Source organism: Eretmochelys imbricata, chromosome 4, assembly GCF_965152235.1.
Source record: "Eretmochelys imbricata isolate rEreImb1 chromosome 4, rEreImb1.hap1, whole genome shotgun sequence".
NCBI lineage: Eukaryota > Metazoa > Chordata > Testudines > Cheloniidae > Eretmochelys > Eretmochelys imbricata.
In genome coordinates this window covers 115463271-115481915 of record NC_135575.1, presented here as the reverse complement: position 1 = coordinate 115481915, position 18645 = coordinate 115463271, and the positions used below count along the sequence as shown (strand labels likewise).

General features: G+C 44.2%; 1 protein-coding gene across 1 annotated transcript in view; it reads left to right on the top strand.

Annotated features, from left to right (window-relative positions):
• The window catches only part of LOC144263673 (ADP-ribosyl cyclase/cyclic ADP-ribose hydrolase 1-like), a 29268-nt gene extending 19793 nt beyond the window's left edge, over nucleotides 1-9475 (top strand). Inside the window, exons 5-8 of the mRNA XM_077814628.1 lie at nucleotides 1919-1995; nucleotides 2774-2866; nucleotides 7097-7183; nucleotides 9350-9475. Of these exons, the coding sequence (XP_077670754.1) occupies nucleotides 1919-1995; nucleotides 2774-2866; nucleotides 7097-7183; nucleotides 9350-9425 (333 nt within the window). The 3' untranslated portion in view covers nucleotides 9426-9475. The remainder of the gene's footprint in view (nucleotides 1-1918; nucleotides 1996-2773; nucleotides 2867-7096; nucleotides 7184-9349) is intronic.
• The last annotated feature ends 9170 nt before the right edge of the window (nucleotides 9476-18645 follow it).

The window sequence follows — 18645 nt, the reverse complement described above, 5'->3', positions numbered from 1 at the left end:
TAACAATGAAAGAAATACAGCAAAGGAAAAAGTAGTTAACAGTTAAACCTTTGAACACAGTCTGATCAGCTCAGTGTTCCTCCCAAACTGTTAGGAGTGATGCCACAAATTACTCAAAAAGCCATTTTCCTCTCAGGTTTCACCAAAGACGTTGAATGGTCAAATTTGAACACCGATTAGACTATTATGAATTGAAAATTGTGCCATGTGTTTTTGGAAATACAGGTTTCCCAAGACTTTCACAAGGTCTCATGTTTCACACAACATTTAATGTCACAATAATTTGGGCATTCTTGTTCTTACTTGAATGCGTCCCTCCATCAATGATCATCTTGATATTTGTGTCAAACAGCACCAAGCACAATTAGTGCTTAACAAACATTAACCATCCATAATATAATCATAGGAATCATTCCCTCATACAAATACACAAGATCACAATTGCTAAAATGAATGACTTTTTAAACCTCTGCATGCTAAAAGCATGCTGAAAACTGCTGTAGAGCTTGACTGAGAGAATGAGCGCCTCCTTGTACCTTTTTAACATAACGAGAAGAACTCCTATGTGAAGCCCTGATTCAGCAAGGTGTACAGGTAGGTGCCTAACTTGAAGCACATGAGTAGCCCCATTGACTTCAATGAGACTCCATATGCTTAAAGTGATGCATGTGCTTCAGTACCTTGCTGAATTGGGGCCTTACAGAATGCTTATTTAACTCTATTCTGTTGAGGTTCTTCCCGCTAAATCAAAGGTAATTTAAATTTATCATCAAATCGGAAGATTTAGGAGACACTGAGTAAGGATATTAGAAACAAAAATGGTTATATGTAAAACAAAAAGTATAACACCCGTCTTAGAGACTATATTTAACCTTTAACAGGCTAAAATCCTTGTCTCAAGTAGTTTCTCACCGAAGGCAATCTCCCAGCATCACCAACCAGCATGGCTGGGATCCACCTTTCACAAATGCAAAAGACACTGTCCTTCTTGCTCGCTCAGTGATGGATACCAAAGTCTCCTTATATTTCCCCAAACTCCTTGTTTTGTCCCCAGAGTCAGGATGGCCCCTATGATTCCTTTCCTAGTGTGCTGGCTCCAAGTTGCCCTCACAGACTTGTGTTGACTCCATATTCAAACCAGGTTTCTATTGTGTTGGCTTATAATGCTTAATCTACATAAGGACCTAGGCAGACAGGTGTCTAGCAAAACTGGTTTGTCAACGCTACCTGGGACACAGACTCTAAAAATATATTTTCAGTACATATATACAACTGCTTACATATCATTCATCCATCCATCCCTCAAGAGTTATGTGGTTCAGTATGGCATAAGATACCTCATTATTAGATATTTCACATGCTTTCACAGTATTTATCCAAAAAGGATCGTGTGTTACGTGTAGTCAGTTTGTCAGGCCTGACAGAAGTTGCTACTACAGAACAGTGAACCCTTTGCCAGTTGGTATTCAGATCACAGTTGGTCACAGTTAGTTCCCCAGCATAAATTAAGCAGCCTGAGGGCTGCTCTAATTTGCACTGGCTGCCAGTAGACACATGGTCTGACACAGAAGCCAGGGCTCAGGGAAGTCGCAGCAATGTCCTCTACACCAGCAGCCAGGAAAACTGTGGCACAGGAGCTGTTATGCCAGCTTTACACCATCACAGGATCTCCCTACATGGGGTTATCCAGTTGCGGTTGGTCAACGTAGCTTTTAGGTAACTTTGCACCAGTGACAGAAGATGTGGCCTTTTATTTTCACTGGAATCTTCTGGTAAAATAGTGAACCCAGATCCTGAGCTGGTAAACATTTGTGCAGCTGTACTGAAGTCAAAAGAGCTATGCTGATTTACTCTAGCTAAGGATTTGACCCTGTGTTTCATGTAATGCTAAAGTACAATGTACATTTGCTTTGTTTAGTTTGCAGAAGGAGCATGTGGTGTGGTTCAAGTGATGCTCAATGGATCAATAGATGCTGGAGCATTCAGAAGTAACAGGTATCTACTTAATCGGCCATTGCCTGTGGCTCTATCTTACTACTCACTTCGGGAATGTGTACTGGTGCAGGTGTCTGTGATAGTAAATCCCAGGGCAAGACTGGAGACTTATAGGGCCAGATCTTCCTCAGCTTTGCTAAATCAGTGTTGCTCTGTTGACTTCTATGGAGCTATGCGAATTTACACTTGCTGAGGATCTAGCCCATTCTATTATGCATCTTCTGATGCATTTGATTTGGATTTTTTTCTGAAAATGGCCACAATCCACAGAACTTTATGCAGTAAGCCCAAAATGAACTCCTCCGCTATATTACACTCACATAACTGACACATATAACTACCCTCAGAGTGGATTTCTTGGGTTATGCTCCCCCAGAGATAGTACATACTTTCAGTGACTGACAGGAGGTGCTGCCTCTGCTAACTCTGTGGGATGAAGAAACTTGTGGTTAGCACAAGCGGAAAGGTTTTTTTTCCCCTTTAGCAGTGGGAGGCACAGGTAATCCAGACAAGAGAAAAATCATTAGGAATGAAAGAACCTCAGACTGTTTCATTCTGCAAACAGCTCCAAAGGCTCTCAATAGAGCTGAATGAAAATGGGGGGAAATTCCTTTACCACAAATTAAATAGTCCATGAAAATCCCATGGGAAAATTACACGTTCTCTCCATTGGGAATAACAATAACTCATATGAGTATGTAGTAGTGACTGGAAAACACTGTGTTTATCTTGTTCTAAAACTAAGATGTGTTGCTTTTTCATGCTCGCATTCTTACAGCATTTTTGGAAGCGTTGAGATCTTTAACTTAGACCCAGACAAAGTTTCTACAGTGCAGATTTGGCTTATGCAGAACATCGGTGGACCTCCAAGGTAAAGTTTGCTAGTACAAAATAGCGTGAGATGCTTTGTTTCTATAATTTAAAGTGCAGTGCAATTCCGAAACATGACTAAAAATAGCACTCTCTTACCCATCAACTTTGCTCCTTGAATGCAATTAGCTACTTACTTTAGTAGAAATAGTAAGATTTTTACCACTTTTTATGAAATTATTATTATTATTACTGCCAGCTCTGCTGAGCCAATACAGCTCTGGAAGAGCAAAACTGTTTCCTTTCTGTTAGCCTTGCAATTGGATATAGTTATCTCCGCAACACTGTTGTCTTCAAATTCTGTACCTCTTTACTTCTGTGCAATCCTACGGAGGCCCAACAGATCTGTGTAGTGCTCAGACATAAAGAGCACAGTTTGGCCGAGTTAGCAGATCTGTGCAGTTGGAAAGCATCTTTTTACATGGAAACCGAGCAAATATGCTCTGCAGGTCACTGAGAGGCAATCAGTGCACAGTAACCATGAAGCCATGTTTTGCCAAGTAATTTTTAATAATAGAACCACAATTTAAATGTTTATTTTTAACTATTCATACCAGACAGTGCCCATAAGTCACCAGAGAATTTCTATTCTATATGGGTTTTATAAAGAGCTCATCACCATAGTATCTGAGCACCTTCCAGTAGTGCATTAAGTGACATGACTAACATCTGTCACTCATCTGCTGTCTCATCCTCTCCACAGGGGGAGAAGTGCATACGACAGAGTGTTTTGTTTTGGAATTTTAATTTTATATTACATACATTCCTGTAAGTTTATGTTAGAGAAGGCAGTCAAAGAAATGCACCTTGCACTTAGAGTGGAAGGTGATGCAGTCTGTGAGGGTCCTCTGTAGGCAAGGGGGATCTTCTACATGGATCCTTGAGTGTACACTTTGCACTGATGCACTGGCACAGCATGCCTGCAATGTGTCTGAATCTGGCCCTCTGATCTCAATTGCTCTGGTGTAAATACAGAGAAACTCCATTTACTTACTCCTGATTTTCACCAGTAGTACACAGATTAGAATTGAGCCTTGGAAGCCTTTCCACCAGTTGAGGACCTCTGCTTACTACTTAAGTCCACTAGAGTGTCTGGCCATTAACTGGGAGACGTGACTAGGAATAAGCAGGAAGCATTCTAACAAATGAATTCATCTGGTCACAAAGGGCTCAGCCCCAAAGCAAGATAAACATTATTTTAAGAGAACCCAAAACATCCAGATTTCTAAAATCAAACCACAAGGGGCAAGTGACACACAGGACAGACAAATTCCATGGAGGGGCTCTAGAGACTCCATAAACCTAGGGCTGCTAACTGTGGGATCACACAGACCCAAACACTGTTGCCCCACCCTTGCCCCACGCCTTCTCCGAGGCACCGCCCCATTCACTCCATCCCCCCTCCTGCCGTTGCTCGCTCTCTCCCACCCTCACTCACTTTCACCGGGCTGGGACACAGGGTTGGGGTCCAGGCTCTGGGCTGGGTCCAAGGGGTTTGGACTGTGGGAGGGGGCTCCAGGCTGAGCCTGGGTTGGGGTGCAGGGTGCAAACTATGGGAGGGAGTTTGGGTGTGGGGGGGCTCAGGGCTGGGACAGGGGGAGGTTTGGGGTGCAAGCTGTGGGAGGGAGTTGGGTGTGGGAGGGGGCTCAGGGCTGGAGCGCAGAAAGGGGTTCAGGCTTCAGCCAGGAGGCGCTTACCTGGGGTGGCTCCAACCTGCAGCTCCTGGGGAAGGGGGCTCTGTGCACTGCAAGTGGCGCCCTTGGAGCTGCCATTGGCTGCAGTTCCCGACCAATGGGAGTTGTGGAGTCTGTGCACTGCCCACCCCCCAAGCGCTGAGTCCCCCTGCTTTCCCCTTCCTTCCCCACCAGGGGTCAAAGACATGTCAGCTGCTTCCGGGAGTGGCCCAGGGCCAGGGCAGACAAGGAGCCTGCCTTACCCCTGCTGTGCCACTGGACTTTTAGCATCCTAAAATATCCCTGTTTGGCATCAGTAGCCTCCAAGAGATAGGGCCTGATTCCAGGAAACTCCCAGCGACACCGGCAGGGTTGGTAACCCTACATAAACCACAACAGCATATCTCTACACCTGCACTGACCCCTCCTTACACACACCCTTCACCCCTCCCAATGCTGCTGCCTCTCCCCACACCCAGCCTTTGTAAAGGTGCCACTTAGTAGTGCAACAAAAAGTCTCCTGACAGGACTGCAGGCTAGAAACTTGCTGCTTTTACTCAACAGCATCACAACCGGAGGAGAAGGCAGGGGACTTCCCCACTGACCAAACAGGAAGTAAAGGAGGGGTGGAGCACGGGGATGAAGTCACCCAGTTAACTGCTTGATGACCACTTTGACAGAGACACACAGCCTCCCTGAATGCCCCTCCCCCATCATACTGGTCACTGTCCGCACTTACTTGGTACCACCAGCATAGCTTTTGCTCCCTTCTCTAGGGGCATCCCAGTAGCAGAATGACCCACATTTCCCTCCTCAGCAGAGACCGAGCAGCTCTTACCTCATGCTCTGCAGCCTGCTCAGTCCCTCCAGAGCCACACTTTCCTCCTGTGCTGAGGCCGCTCCAACATCCTCACAGCAGTTTCCCCTTCACTATCCAATTAACATCTCTGGCATGTCAGCTCTGAATGTTGATTTGATTCACATCACATGTTGTGTCAGCCCACAGCTTCAGGAAACTTATGAACGAGGAGGATTGTTTCTGTTTGTCAACTGGCCTGTGTTTTGTGGGGCAGTCCTGCATTTGCCCCCGTGACCTGCTACCTCACTGATCTGTCTCACATGCTGGGCCACTGGGATTGATGTTTTTTAATTACAGTTTGCATCTCCTTCCACACAGGGGCTCTCCCCCCACACACACACTTTCTTCACTTCCACATCACTGGAGCCTTAAATGAGCAGGAGGGCTGACTGTGCTGCTACAGACAGGGAACGTGTGAGGCAGCCAGCACCACTTTGCTTCTCCCTGTCTCCTTCCCTGGCTTTTCTAATCCCTGCTTTTCCTGTGCTTTGCTGCACTAATAGCTGTGTTAGCTGCTAATACTTTGGTCTAGACAACTCCCAAACAGTTCGTAGGACTCACAAGAGGAAACCAGGTTTCTCTGTTTTTTCCAGTTTTAACAAATGGGAAACTCACCCTTAGATCATGGACTTCATGCAGGGATTGCAAAATGAAATTCTATGGCCTGTGCTATATAGGAGGCCAGTCTAGATGATCCGAACAGTCCTCACTGGCTATGAATTCTGAATTCCTTACATACAAATTTCATGAAACTGACAACTAAGTTATACCTGCAAAATATACACACACAGGTGCAAATGTGCAAACTGCCTACTAAACATGTATTGACAGGTGTGCAGACAAGTGCTGATTACATGGTTTGTGATGGGAAAAAATGTTAATTTATAGCTGCACTTGTGTATTTTGTGGACCAACCCAGACATCTGTTTTGTTTTTTTTTCAGTTTGGCCTTGTGTTGTATGCATCAGTGGGCTCTGAACACATCACACTGGAAATTAGCACCAATCCTGGTGTTGGATAGCATTTAACAATTAGCAATGGAATTTATTCAGACAGGGAGAAATTCACCTTGATGAAGAGGAGCAGCACAGGGTCCTCCACACGACTTAAACTCTTTGGGAGGGATACACAGAGGGAGCTGTAGATGGAATGGCCAACTGCAGGAGAGGGATCTGGAGTAGGGACCTACATCCATGAATATATCGCCAGTCTCCCATCTCCACTGTACAGACACAGGACCTGATCACGTTGCTTTCCATTTACTTCAGTGAGCCTTAGATCAGCCCACTGAGGCTGTAGGGCACAGGGTCTAGAATAGCAGCTGTGAATGGGCAAGTTCTGCAGTCCTCATGCCCTGCCGGTGTGTAAAAGGATTGAATTATTTCTCACAACACAGTTAGCTCCCCATGCAAAGACTTTTTGCAGGAGAGAGTGATGGTCACCCTAGAATTGTATTCAGTAAGGCCCTGATCCATGTGGTCAGACCCCACCACCACCCGGAGCTCCATTGACGCCACTGGACTTCACAGAGGCACTAGGGCTCCCTGCCACGGATTAGCTGGCAGGAGTGAGGTACATTTAACCAAATGTGTGGTCAGACAGCGTGAGGCAGCATAGTGTAAAATCCACCTGTGTCTGCCAATTGTGAACTTCATACACATGCAGGATACACGTAACAACCTGAGGTTTTTCTTTTCAGTGAGTCCTGCACAGGTCGCTCTATAACAAGGTTAAAAAGCATCTTAGAGGAACGAAACTTGAGTGTCTCCTGTGTGGATAATTATAGGTAATTGTCTGCTTTGGGTTTGAGTTGGAGTCTACTTGTATAAAATGAGGCAGTTTTCCTCCTAATCAGAATATTTTTTGAAGGAAATAGGTCATGTTTTATTATGCTAATGTATCAGTGGCCGTTGTGAAAATGACATCAGTGGCATAAGTTTGATGTCATAATAGTACTCATATTACACTTCTGCTCCAAAGACTGCCCTCGTTTCCGATCCACTTCTAGGCAAATTCAAGCTGAGGGTGCTCCTCTTTCAAGTCCTCTGTGGTTCAGTCCTCGCTACTAAAGTCAATCCCTCCCCTAACGCTCTGCCGTGGCAGTAGAAAACAAGAGATGCGCTCCCACTTGTCATAATGCCTAGATTTGATCTGCTGGGGGCATTGCATTTTGAGGGGCTAGCCTCTGACTGTGGAATTTGCTTCCTTTATTGCTGGTTGACCTTCTGGACCTGCTATATAGCCCATCTATTTGGGGAGGGTTTGCCTGAGAAACAATAGCTGGAAGTGCTAAGTATTATTAATTATTATGATTGCCCTCTCAATTCCCTTACTCAGAAGAAGGCTGCATGCTGGGGGCGGGGACCCACTGGCACCATTCAAAGCTGCTGCTGCCTGAACATTGCAGCTGCTTGCAACCAACTACATGGAATTGTGGAGGGAAGGTGGGAGAATTTCCAAGAGCCACGTGATCACTTCACTTGCAGACACAACAGCATGTTTGCAGTGTGTGCATATTAGGGTGGGAATGCATCGGGGTCCTACAGTTTTTTCTACCTGTAGTGATCCTCTCCCATGCTTATCATGAGCTTGAGGAAGAATTATAGGCAATTCCTGCAAGTCATCAAGCTGGCTACTGGCGAGGAATGGCATTGCTTCCAGTTGCCATGATGAAGAATATGGAAGTAATCTGGTATCCATTTTCAGGGGCTCATGGCGATGGTGGGGGAAAAAAGAGAGGCTAAGACTCTCTAATATTGATTCAGATTCATCCAAATGGAGGAAATAATTTTTGGTAGTGACAGTGCTGTCCTGGGAGTGAAGTTGTTAACTAGGAACAAGAATAATTCTTATTTATCAAGAAGAACTTTCCTTAGAGCAGAACTTGTATATTGATTAGAATATTTCCTGAGTAAACAATCATTTCAATAAACCATTGGGAGTTTTATCATTTAAATTTTAGTCATCTTTAACTGGCTTGCAAAGGAGGATGACTGGACAAATGCATCATCTGGCACTAAGATTTTAACGTTCTGGAAGACAAAGCCATTTCTTCCTCTTTGTAATATGCATTACTGGGGCTGATTCATAAGCACTTTGTGGAGTCATTTATACTATTGTGATGTAAAATGCTGCCAAATGAGAGTCTTAGTATTTTGCATCCACTTTGTTCCCATGTAAATCTAACCCTGACCAACACCGGGGATTAAACTACAATGGCTGGAGCTAACAGAACAAGGATCTGTAGTTGGGGGCTGTAACAACTCATATCCTTTGCGGAGAGGAGGAACTGTAACACACTCACTGGTGGGTTACAGAAGTGGCCCCCCAAGGTGGAAGACAAAAATGATTTAGGGCTTCTATCAGAGCTCAATCAATAATAACCAGCTGCCCAAAGCAACACCGACAATTAACTAGACCACTTTAGGTGAAATGGGGGCAAGTAGTAGTATTTTCAATGTACAGTAAAACTCTTCAGACCACATATTCAGCTGCTGGCAATCAGCATTGCTCCACTGAAGCCACTGTAAATGGAGCTATGCTGATTTAAATCAGCTGCACATTTGGTTTTTAATACTTACAGCAAGTATAGCATGGATGAATGATCCTTATTTTTGTCAGCCAGTCAACATGATGTTCTGTTAATAAGTCAAAAAATTGGTTCAGTGAAGAAATTTCAAACCCACAAGTCTAAGTGTATTTGAAATTTATTCAGAGGTGTTACTGAAAAAGCATCAGTGGTAGACTGCAGTAAGGAGAAAACATCCTAGCTGTGTCTGTGCAGAAACTTATATCACCTTAAGAAAGGAGATCTCATGGACTCAGAACTATGTAACGTGTACTTTGACTTCCATGTGGCACTTGATTACTGCTTTTAATGATCAATAGAGTTATGACACCATACATCCAAAACAGCCACTAATATTTGGGTTTCTTTTTTGTCTTATCACAGGCCAGTTCAGCTGCTTCAGTGTGCAAGTGATCCTGACCATGCAGACTGCACACTTTGCCCCAATAGTGTACAGTGAAACACACAATACTCCACATTGCTTAAATCATTCCTTAACTGTGTATGATACTGAACAAGAGTATGTGTATATACTGTATAGAGTACTATATAGTATAAATGTGTCTACAAACACTGTATGTTACCAGAAAACCTTGCTGTGGCTGTTACACTAATAAATGAAAGAAAGCAGATGATATTTTAGGTGCGGTTAGTGTACACAAACACACATACTGCCCACACTGGCTTCCCACCTTTTCAGCCTGACGGCCAAACATATTGTTTCAGAAAGGTCAAGAGGGCCGCAATACATTTTTTGGGTCAGATTCTCAGCCCGGCTCCGCTCCCTTTAACCAGCGCAGGTGTTGCAAAGGGAACAGAAGCCACCTGCAAGTCCCCTGCTGGGGATTCCCTGGAGTAGGGAATACATAGGGAAGAGCCATAGCCATTTCTTCCTGGCACACAGGGGAGTGTGGGAGGAGGGAAGGGAAAGTGGCTGGAACAGCTGTGCTCTGGCTATCCCCAGTGGGAATGTTTTTCTTAGAAGACTGCTGCCAAATGATACAAATTACAGCAGCCCACAAGGTACTCTGAAGTGTACCAGGGCAGGGACACACAATCAATCAGTTACAGCTTCTCCTCTGTTCCTCCATCTCTCAGGCTGCCCTGTCTGGTTGTGTGAGGGACCTTCCATTGCTAGGCACTTCCTGAGGCTCTGGCACAGCCAACTGAGCTTCTCTCCTGTTCTCTCAGAGCCTGGAAGGGAAGCCTGCACCAGAAAAGCCAGAACTATGCTCATTGCCCTACCCAGCATTGCAGCAGGTGGCCAGCAGGGAAGCTGCTGAGCAGCTGAAGCAGGCAAGAGATAGCAGCTCTCAGAGCACTTCCAGCTCCCCCCAGACCTACTTCTGAGGCTGCAGGAGAGGCCGTGGGAGGTAGCTGGGGAAGAGGCAGCAACAGGGCCAATTCCAACTCTTCCATTTAAAAGTCACCAGGCACAGCTCAGGGACCACGGTTTCAGTTCAGAATCAAATATAAAATGTTCTTCTTAGCAAACAGTCACCCTCACAGTCTACAAAGTGGCCTCCACGCCATAGCTTGGACACCACTGAGAGAGAGAGACAGGAAGATCCCAAAATAAGTAGTCGCTGCTTTAGCTTCTGAAGTTGACGGTGACTTCTTTGTAGCATACAATTTCCAAGCACACATACCATAGTACTATAAACGGTAAGAGTTTTCTTATATTTCTTTTTTGCTGTCATGATAATCAGATTCAGGAGTAACTATATGAAACTGAAGACTTAGGGCTAGAGGGTGGCCTTGGCTCTCTTCCCTTTGCGCTACTCTGATAACACATAGGAAGAGAGCTGGAGCTTTCCTGAAATATGGACTCTGATATGTAGTTACTGCAATTAATTCAGACTTACATCAATAACTTTAATTCAGTTATTTCTGACAAGAGAGTTGGAGAGTTTAATATTATACTGGCTTTTGTACATATTATGTCATAATACAAAATGGTAATGAACAATAAAATTGCTGATGGCAAATGTTCTTAATTCTATTACACACATTGGTTAATCATGGACTGGATACTTAAAATGAGTCATCTATTAAGAGATTTTCACGTGGATTAGAATAGTCAGAAAAGTGGAATAATTTCAGAAGTGTTTCTCTATGAAAACATACTTGCATTGTGAGAATAAGGAAGAGAAAGAAAATCAGCAGAGCCAAGAATTACTTTTCTTTTTCAACAAATGATTTCTATTGTTGTCTCTCTGTCTTTAGTTTTGCCTACACACTGCTACATATTAAGAGTCTAGGGCGTATTCTGTCCAAGAATTCTTATGCGGTTAGTGCATTTCTGTACCATGCCATCCTTCCCAATGGCTGCCCCTTCAAGTGAAATATAGATCTCAGACTTGCATCTCCACTGTACTATTCTACTATAACATTTACATTAAGTATAGCAACACATTCTTGATATTTGAAACATTTGTGTATCTAAGATACACTATTCCCTTGGGGAAAACTTCCCAAAAAGTGGCAGTAATAGATTGTGAAAGATTTTTCAGACCCTTATTTCATTGTTGAGTTTTTAACCCAATAACCCTTTAACACTTAGAAGTAGTTTCAACATCTGTCACCCTTGATGAATGTTAGTAGAGAAGCCAGGGACTGACTGGGCCATGAAGAGTGAATTACCCTCTCAACCCTACAGATGGCTCTTCTAGAACAGTTTCTCAAACTGGGGGTTGTGAGCCCTCGGGAGGTCATGAGGTTATTCTGTCGGGATCACGAGGTGTCAACCTCCACCGCCCAAAGTTTGCTTTCAGCATTTATAATTGTGTTAAATATATTAAAAAATGTGTTTTTAACTTATAAGGGGAGGTTGCACTCGAGGCTTACTGTGTGAAAGGAGTCACCAATACAAAAGTTTGAGAACCGCTCTTCTATAACATGGTTGAGGCATAGTGATGAGAGAGTGTGGAGAAGCTTGCTTATATGTACCTGGTCTGTAGATAAATTGAGGATTCTATTCTTCAGGGCTGTCTGTCTAGCATCTCTTCCTGGTGTTAAATACTCTGGAAAAAGAAAACCTCATAACCTCTCAAAATATTAAACTATACTTATACACACATGAGCATTTAGCAGAGGCACCACATCACAAATCCCCTCTCTCTACACCAAACAAATCTGCTGAGAAATTCTGCATCTGTTGCAGACAGTTGATCAGCCATTTGTGTTGCTCAGAATGAAGTGCATTGCCGTTAGCCAGCCTTGATGGCACATGGACAATCTGATTATATAATTAGCACTTATTCACAATAGCTGAGGAGGATTTATGGTGGTTATCAGATTACACAATAAAACCTGTCTAGCAAACTGTTGAACAAACTCATCAGGAAATACACATTTCAAGGCAACAATGAAAAATTAACTCTGACAACTGTGCTTTAATTAATGACAGCTTTTGGGCACAGGTGTCAGGCATACCATTGTGCTAACAGTAATATTTCTTTAAGAGGGATCATTTACAGATAGACTTGGCAGAAAAACAAAATAAAATTATGAAAGTATTAAACATTTGACTTGTCTGCTCCATCTAGTACTATAATTCATAAATTCCACTGCCCTTTTGAAATAGAGAAACATATATTCATATAGTTCAAAACATAGTCACTATTTTAAATATGCATTGAATACACTGAAACTAATCCTTCTTGTAATTTGTACAGATTATATTAAAGATAACAAGGCTGGATTGTGGGACAAAGTCTCAGCCCCACATGGGGAGTTGTGCAGAGGTGCATTATTCAAAAACCTTAGGAGGATCATGCAGGAGAGAGGTATAATGCACCCTGAGCTCCCAGGAGCATATATAACCTATCAAGGCTACTTATATGGCCCCCCAGTACCATAGCAACTAAGCATCTCCCTATCTTTAATATATTTATCCTTACAAGAGCCCTGAGCTAAACAGAAGTTCATTATCCCCATTTTGCATTTAGGGAACTGAAGCACAGAGAGATTTTGTCTATTCACCTACTGTTTCATCTTATATTTAGAATGACACTCAGTGTTGCCAAGGGGATGCGGTGCAGGCTGGGTAGGCTGGAACACAGAGTAGGCATGTCAGGGCTTAGCTATTTTGAGTTGTGTGCAAGCAGAAACTAAAACAGTAAAATTAGTTAAAATGGGGAAAGTGTGTGTATGTGTGTGTATATATTCACCTATAATGACTCACTGAATGTTACTCAGAAGAATTCATCACTGGGCCGAGACCAGCTATAGAAACTTTCCACCACAAAACGTGAGATTTTCAGATAGTGATGAGCAACTGACAACAGGGGATTATAAACGGGATTCCTCACATAACTGCAGCTGGGACTGGTACAGAAGCAGAACCTTCTCCCAGATCAGTTGGCACAGGATGCCCTCCATGCATGGCCCTAGAAGCTCCACTGGGCATCCAAAAAAATCATCTCTCAAACCTACTCTCACAAAAATGTTCAGCAGAGGGAGTAAGAAGATCAGACCGGCAAACCCCATCCTTGTTGGAAACTGTGCCAGGGAGAGACTGAAAAGATGCTGCACTCAGAAGCGATTCCTTTGACAATATGGGTTGAGATGCAGATGAAATGTACTGACAGACTGACCTTTCTTATTACATTGTTTGAACATTCTTATAGAGTTCAGCAGCTCTGGGGCAAGGGGGAGGGGACTGGTGGGGGGAGGAGGCATGGGTAGCTGGTGGGGCTTTGTAGAGAGGATGGAACAGAACTGTGTGGGTGATATGGGTTAGGGGAGAACTTGTGAATCAACTGCTCCACAGTACTGTTGCCTTAGCTCCCCAGTGCACTAGTTACATAGGAAGCCCATGATGTGCCGGCACCTTGGTGAAGAGATACTTCGTTCATCAGCCTGCTTCCTCTGTGTGCTGGTGAGCTGACTCAGCAAAACTGGAGCAGATTAATATCTCTGCACTGAGGTATTACTGCCTAAAGGTCTCTCCACAAACTGCTGCTTCAGTGCATTGGATGCCCTTCAGTCCCAGTCACCTACACAGCTGTGCACCTCCTACCCAGAACACAAGACTGGAAACTGCTTCTTATTCCTGTCAAATCTCTGCCAATTCAGGTAAGCATGTAAAGTAAGCATCCTGCTTCATGGACAGGAAATCCGCGGCAAGGCAGTTAAATGCCTTGCCCAAGGCCCTGCTGCAAATCAGTGGCAGAACTGGCAATAGCAGCCAGACCTCCTGACTGCACACTATGCTTTACCCACTGGCGAACAGCTGTTCGCCAAGAGAAATATGGTGGATTTATTAACAGAGGGTTCCAGCAGTGCAGGAGTAACTTTGCAGCCACTGTAATCTCCCTCATATTATAATGTGGGGCACGTTACTCTACTTTAGCACTTACAGCATTTATGCTAGAGCCCAGTCCTCTGTCCATTGAAAGTCATGCATCCCTAGTAATAAATCACCAAAAGTGTCACTTTCTTCCAACACTGAACCAGGAACTTTATGAGAAGGAGAAAAGCAGTGGTTTAATAGTACTCTGTCCTTTGGGTGAGTCGCTTCTGCCTACCACCCTTTACAGCCCTCTCCTGCTGGCATCCGACTATGTAAATGTAGATACAGCCTCACACTGAACTTGATGGGAGTTTGTCTTCAGTGGGATCAGCATCAGGACCGTCCACCTGTTTTCTGGCCAACTCACACCTCCTGTGTAACATACTTCAACCACCAGAGTTAGCTCTGAAGAGTTAGCCAGATTTGTTTCTCAGGTACACCAGAGTACCTGTAATCCATTCTTCAGTGTGTATCATGTATCCCTCTCTCTGCCTGATCTACAGAGGATACGAGTATGCTACAGCTCTCACATATGGAATTTAGTCCTTTAGCTCCAGCTCTAGAGACTCATATTTCAGCTCTGGAGGTCTTTGGTCCAATAGTTACACAACTCCATTGATTTCATTGGGGCTTCAAAGATGTAAGAATGGGCAAAACTTGGCCTGAGGAGTTTGCCTCAGTTACTCTACCTGCCCACACCAAATTCCTGCTTCCCCTTCACCTTCCCCCCGTCAAAGTCTGGAGTTCAAGGATGCCCAGTGGGAGTTCAGGTGGCGGGTGGAGCTAGGTGGGTTGTGGCTACTGGAAAGCAGTTGAGGTTGAGCCAATGAATGGATCAGCAAAGTGTAGATGGGGAGCTGAATGATTCCATTGCTTATTCCCATGCTTTTTACTGTTTGGGCTGCTGGTATATAGAGTATAACAACCTTATCTTAAAGAAGTTAATGGCCTTTTTTTGTGTGTGGTTCTGGTTGAATTTGATCCCCAGATGGACAGCATCACAAAATATGTCAGGACCGCAAGGTAAGTGCTTTTTAATTGCTAATTACCACATCCTGAAAATTGTACAGTCATAGCAGAAATTCATCGTTTTGCATTCCTAAAATTGCCAGTGTGTTCACTGATGTTATGTTCAATTGGCTTAGGCAAAGTTATGTTGGGTGTTTCTTAGCACTCTCATGCTTAATGCAGTGAGTCAGAAATGGGAGAAATGACTTATAACATTAACATTTTCACCAGCCGATGATTAGAACTGAAATTTCATGAAGGTGGTAGCATTAAGACAGAGGTCGCTCAGAACAGTCTGTCACCCTAAGCAAAACATTAGTTTGTTGCCCCTTTCTCCCCTCAGATCCCTAAGGAGGTTGGGGTGCAGTAGGGGGTGCAGGCTGGGGGGTGAGGCCAAGGGATTCAAAGTGTGGGAGGGGGCTCTGGACTGAGCCTGGGACATGGGGTTGGAGTGCAGAAAGGGGTGCGGGCTCTGGGAAGGAGTTTGCATGTAGGAGGGGGCTCAGGGCTGAGGCAGGGGGTTGGGCTGTGGGAGGTGAGTGGTGCAAGCTCTGGGAGTAAGTTTGGGTGTAGGAGCAAAAATATCCACAAAAAGAAAAGGAGTACTTGTGGCACCTTAGAGACTAACAAATTTATTTGAGCATAAGCTTTCGTGAGCTACAGCTCACTTCATCGGATGCATGCAGTGGAAAATACACTGGGGAGATTTTATATACAGGTGAGCTATTACCAGCAGGAGAGCAGGGTGTGTGGGGGGGGACCTTTTGTAGTGATAATCAAGGTGGGCCATTTCTAGCAGTTGACAAGAACATCTGAGGAACAGTGGGGGGAGGGAGGGAGCATAAACATGGGGAAATAGTTTTTCTTTGTGTAATGACACATCCACTCCCAGTCTTTATTCAAGCCTAAGTTAATTGTATCCAGTTTGCAAATTAATTCCAATTCAGCAGTCTCTCATTGGAGTCTGTTTTTGAAGGGTTTTTTTTGAAGAATTGCCACTTTTAGGTCTGTAATCGAGTGACCAAAGAGACTGAAGTGTTCTCCGACTGGTTTTTGAATGTTATAATTCTTGACATCTGATTTGTGTCCATTTATTCTTTTACGTAGAGACTGTCCAGTTTGGCCAATGTACATGGCAGAGGGGCATTGCTGGCACATGATGGCATATATCACATTGGTAGATGTGCAGGTGAACGAGCCTCTGATAGTGTGGCTGATGTGATTAGACCCTATGATGGTGTCCCCTGAATAGATATGTGGACACAGTTGGCAATGGGCTCTGTTGCAAGGATAGGTTCCTGGGTTAGTGTTTTTGTTGTGTGGGGGGTGGTTGCTGGTGAGTATTTGCTTCAGGTTGGGGGGCTGTCTGTAAGCAAGGACTGGCCTGTTTCCCAAGATCTGTGAGAGTGATGGGTCATCCTTCAGGATAGGTTGTAGATCCTTGATGATGTGTTGGAGAGGTTTTAGTTGGGAGCTGAAGATGATGGTTAGTGGCGTTCTGTTCTTTTCTTTGTTGGGCCTGTCCTGTAGTAGGTAACTTCTGGGTACTCTTCTGGCTCTGGCTCTGTCAATCTGTTTCTTCACTTCAGCAGGTGGGTATTGTAGTTGTAAAAACGCTTGATAGAGATCTTGTAGGTGTTTGTCTCTGTCTGAGGGGCTGGAGCAAATGCTTTTGTGTTGAAGAGCTTGGCTGTAGATAATGGATCATGGTGTGTGGTCTGGATGAAAGCTGGAAGCATGTAGGTAAGCATAGCGGTCAGTAGGTTTCCAGAATAGGGTGGTGTTTATGTGACCATCGCTTATTAGCACCGTAGTGTCCAGGAAGTGGTCTGCTCCAGGCTGAGGTTGATGGTGGGATGGAAATTGTTGAAATCATGGTGCAATTCCTCAAGGGTTTCTTTTCCATGGGTCCAGATGATGAAGATGACATCAGTGTAGCAGAAGTAGAGTGGGGCGCTGGGGGACGAGAGCTGAGGAAGCGTTGTTCTAAGTTAGCCATAAACTGTGAAATAGTTATGGGTGATGACAAAGTCACAAAGTTCAGCCACCAGGTTTGCCGTGACATTATCAGGGATACTGTTCCTGATGGCTTGTAGTCCATCTTTGTGTGGAATGTTGGTGTAGAGGGTTTCTACATCCATAGTGGCTAGGACGGTGTTTCAGGAAGATCACCGATGGATTGTAGTTTTCTCAGGAAGTCAGTGGTGTCTCGAAGGTAGCTGGGAGTGCTGGTAGCGTCGGGCCTGAGGAGGGAGTCTACATAGCCAGACAATCCTGCTGCCAGGATGCCAATGCCTGAGATGATGGGGCGTCCAGGATTTCCAGCTTTATGGATCTTGTGTAGCAGATAGAATATCCCTGGTTGGGGTTCTAGGGGTGTGACTGTGCGGATTTGTTCTTGTGCTTTTTCAGGGAGTTTCTTGAGCAGATGGTGTAGTCTTGTGGAGGGGGCTCAGGGCTGGGGCAGGGAGTTGGGGTGTGGGTGGGAGGTGAGTGGTGGAAGGTCTGGGAGGGAGTTTGGGTATGGAAGGGGGCTCAGGGCTGGGACTGGGATTTGGGCTGTGGGAGGGGGTGCGGGAAGCAGGCTCTGGCCGGGCAGTGCTTACCTCAGGTGTCTCTCGGAAGCAGGGCCATCCTTAGGATTTATGGTGCCCTAGGCGGGATTATTAAACTGGCAACACAACACAAACATAAACTAGCAACACAAACATAAACTTACAGTACCGGAAAACTTGCCACATGCACTTTATTAAAAACCATTTCACTCAATTAAGCACACTGTAATGCTGATGGACTAGCACTAAAGAAGTAACGCTATAGAAAAAATTCTGATTTATTGACAGAATGATGCAAATAATTTTTTTTTAATTTGTCAACATTTTATTAGAAATTTCTATGACGAGGTATTGAAACAAGGATTTGTTTTTAATTAGAAGCGACCTTTCTGGCTTTTTTGGCTACAAAATCAGTAATAATGTCATCGTATGACAAAGACAAAGCGATGTCTTGTTCAATTGCAAGAATCGAGTGAAAGACCAGTCAGTCATTCCTGACACATTGTAGAATGGAAATAGTTTTTAATGAGCTTTAGTTCTGAGAAACTCCGTTCTCCTGATGCTACTGTTACAGGAATTGTCAGTAGAATACGAGTGGCAATGTACACATTAGGATATATGTCAACAAGTTTGCTGATATGAATAAACTGTACCATGTCAATCACCGATTTTTCATGTGGCTACATTGATGACAATGTACTCAATTCTTTGTACAGTTCAAGTCCATTTAAATCAAAACTATCACTGTGCTTCAGGAGGCTCTCTAGGTTCTTGCACTTTGTCATTTGCTGCTCGTTTTCCTATTTCGTTGAATTTAGTTA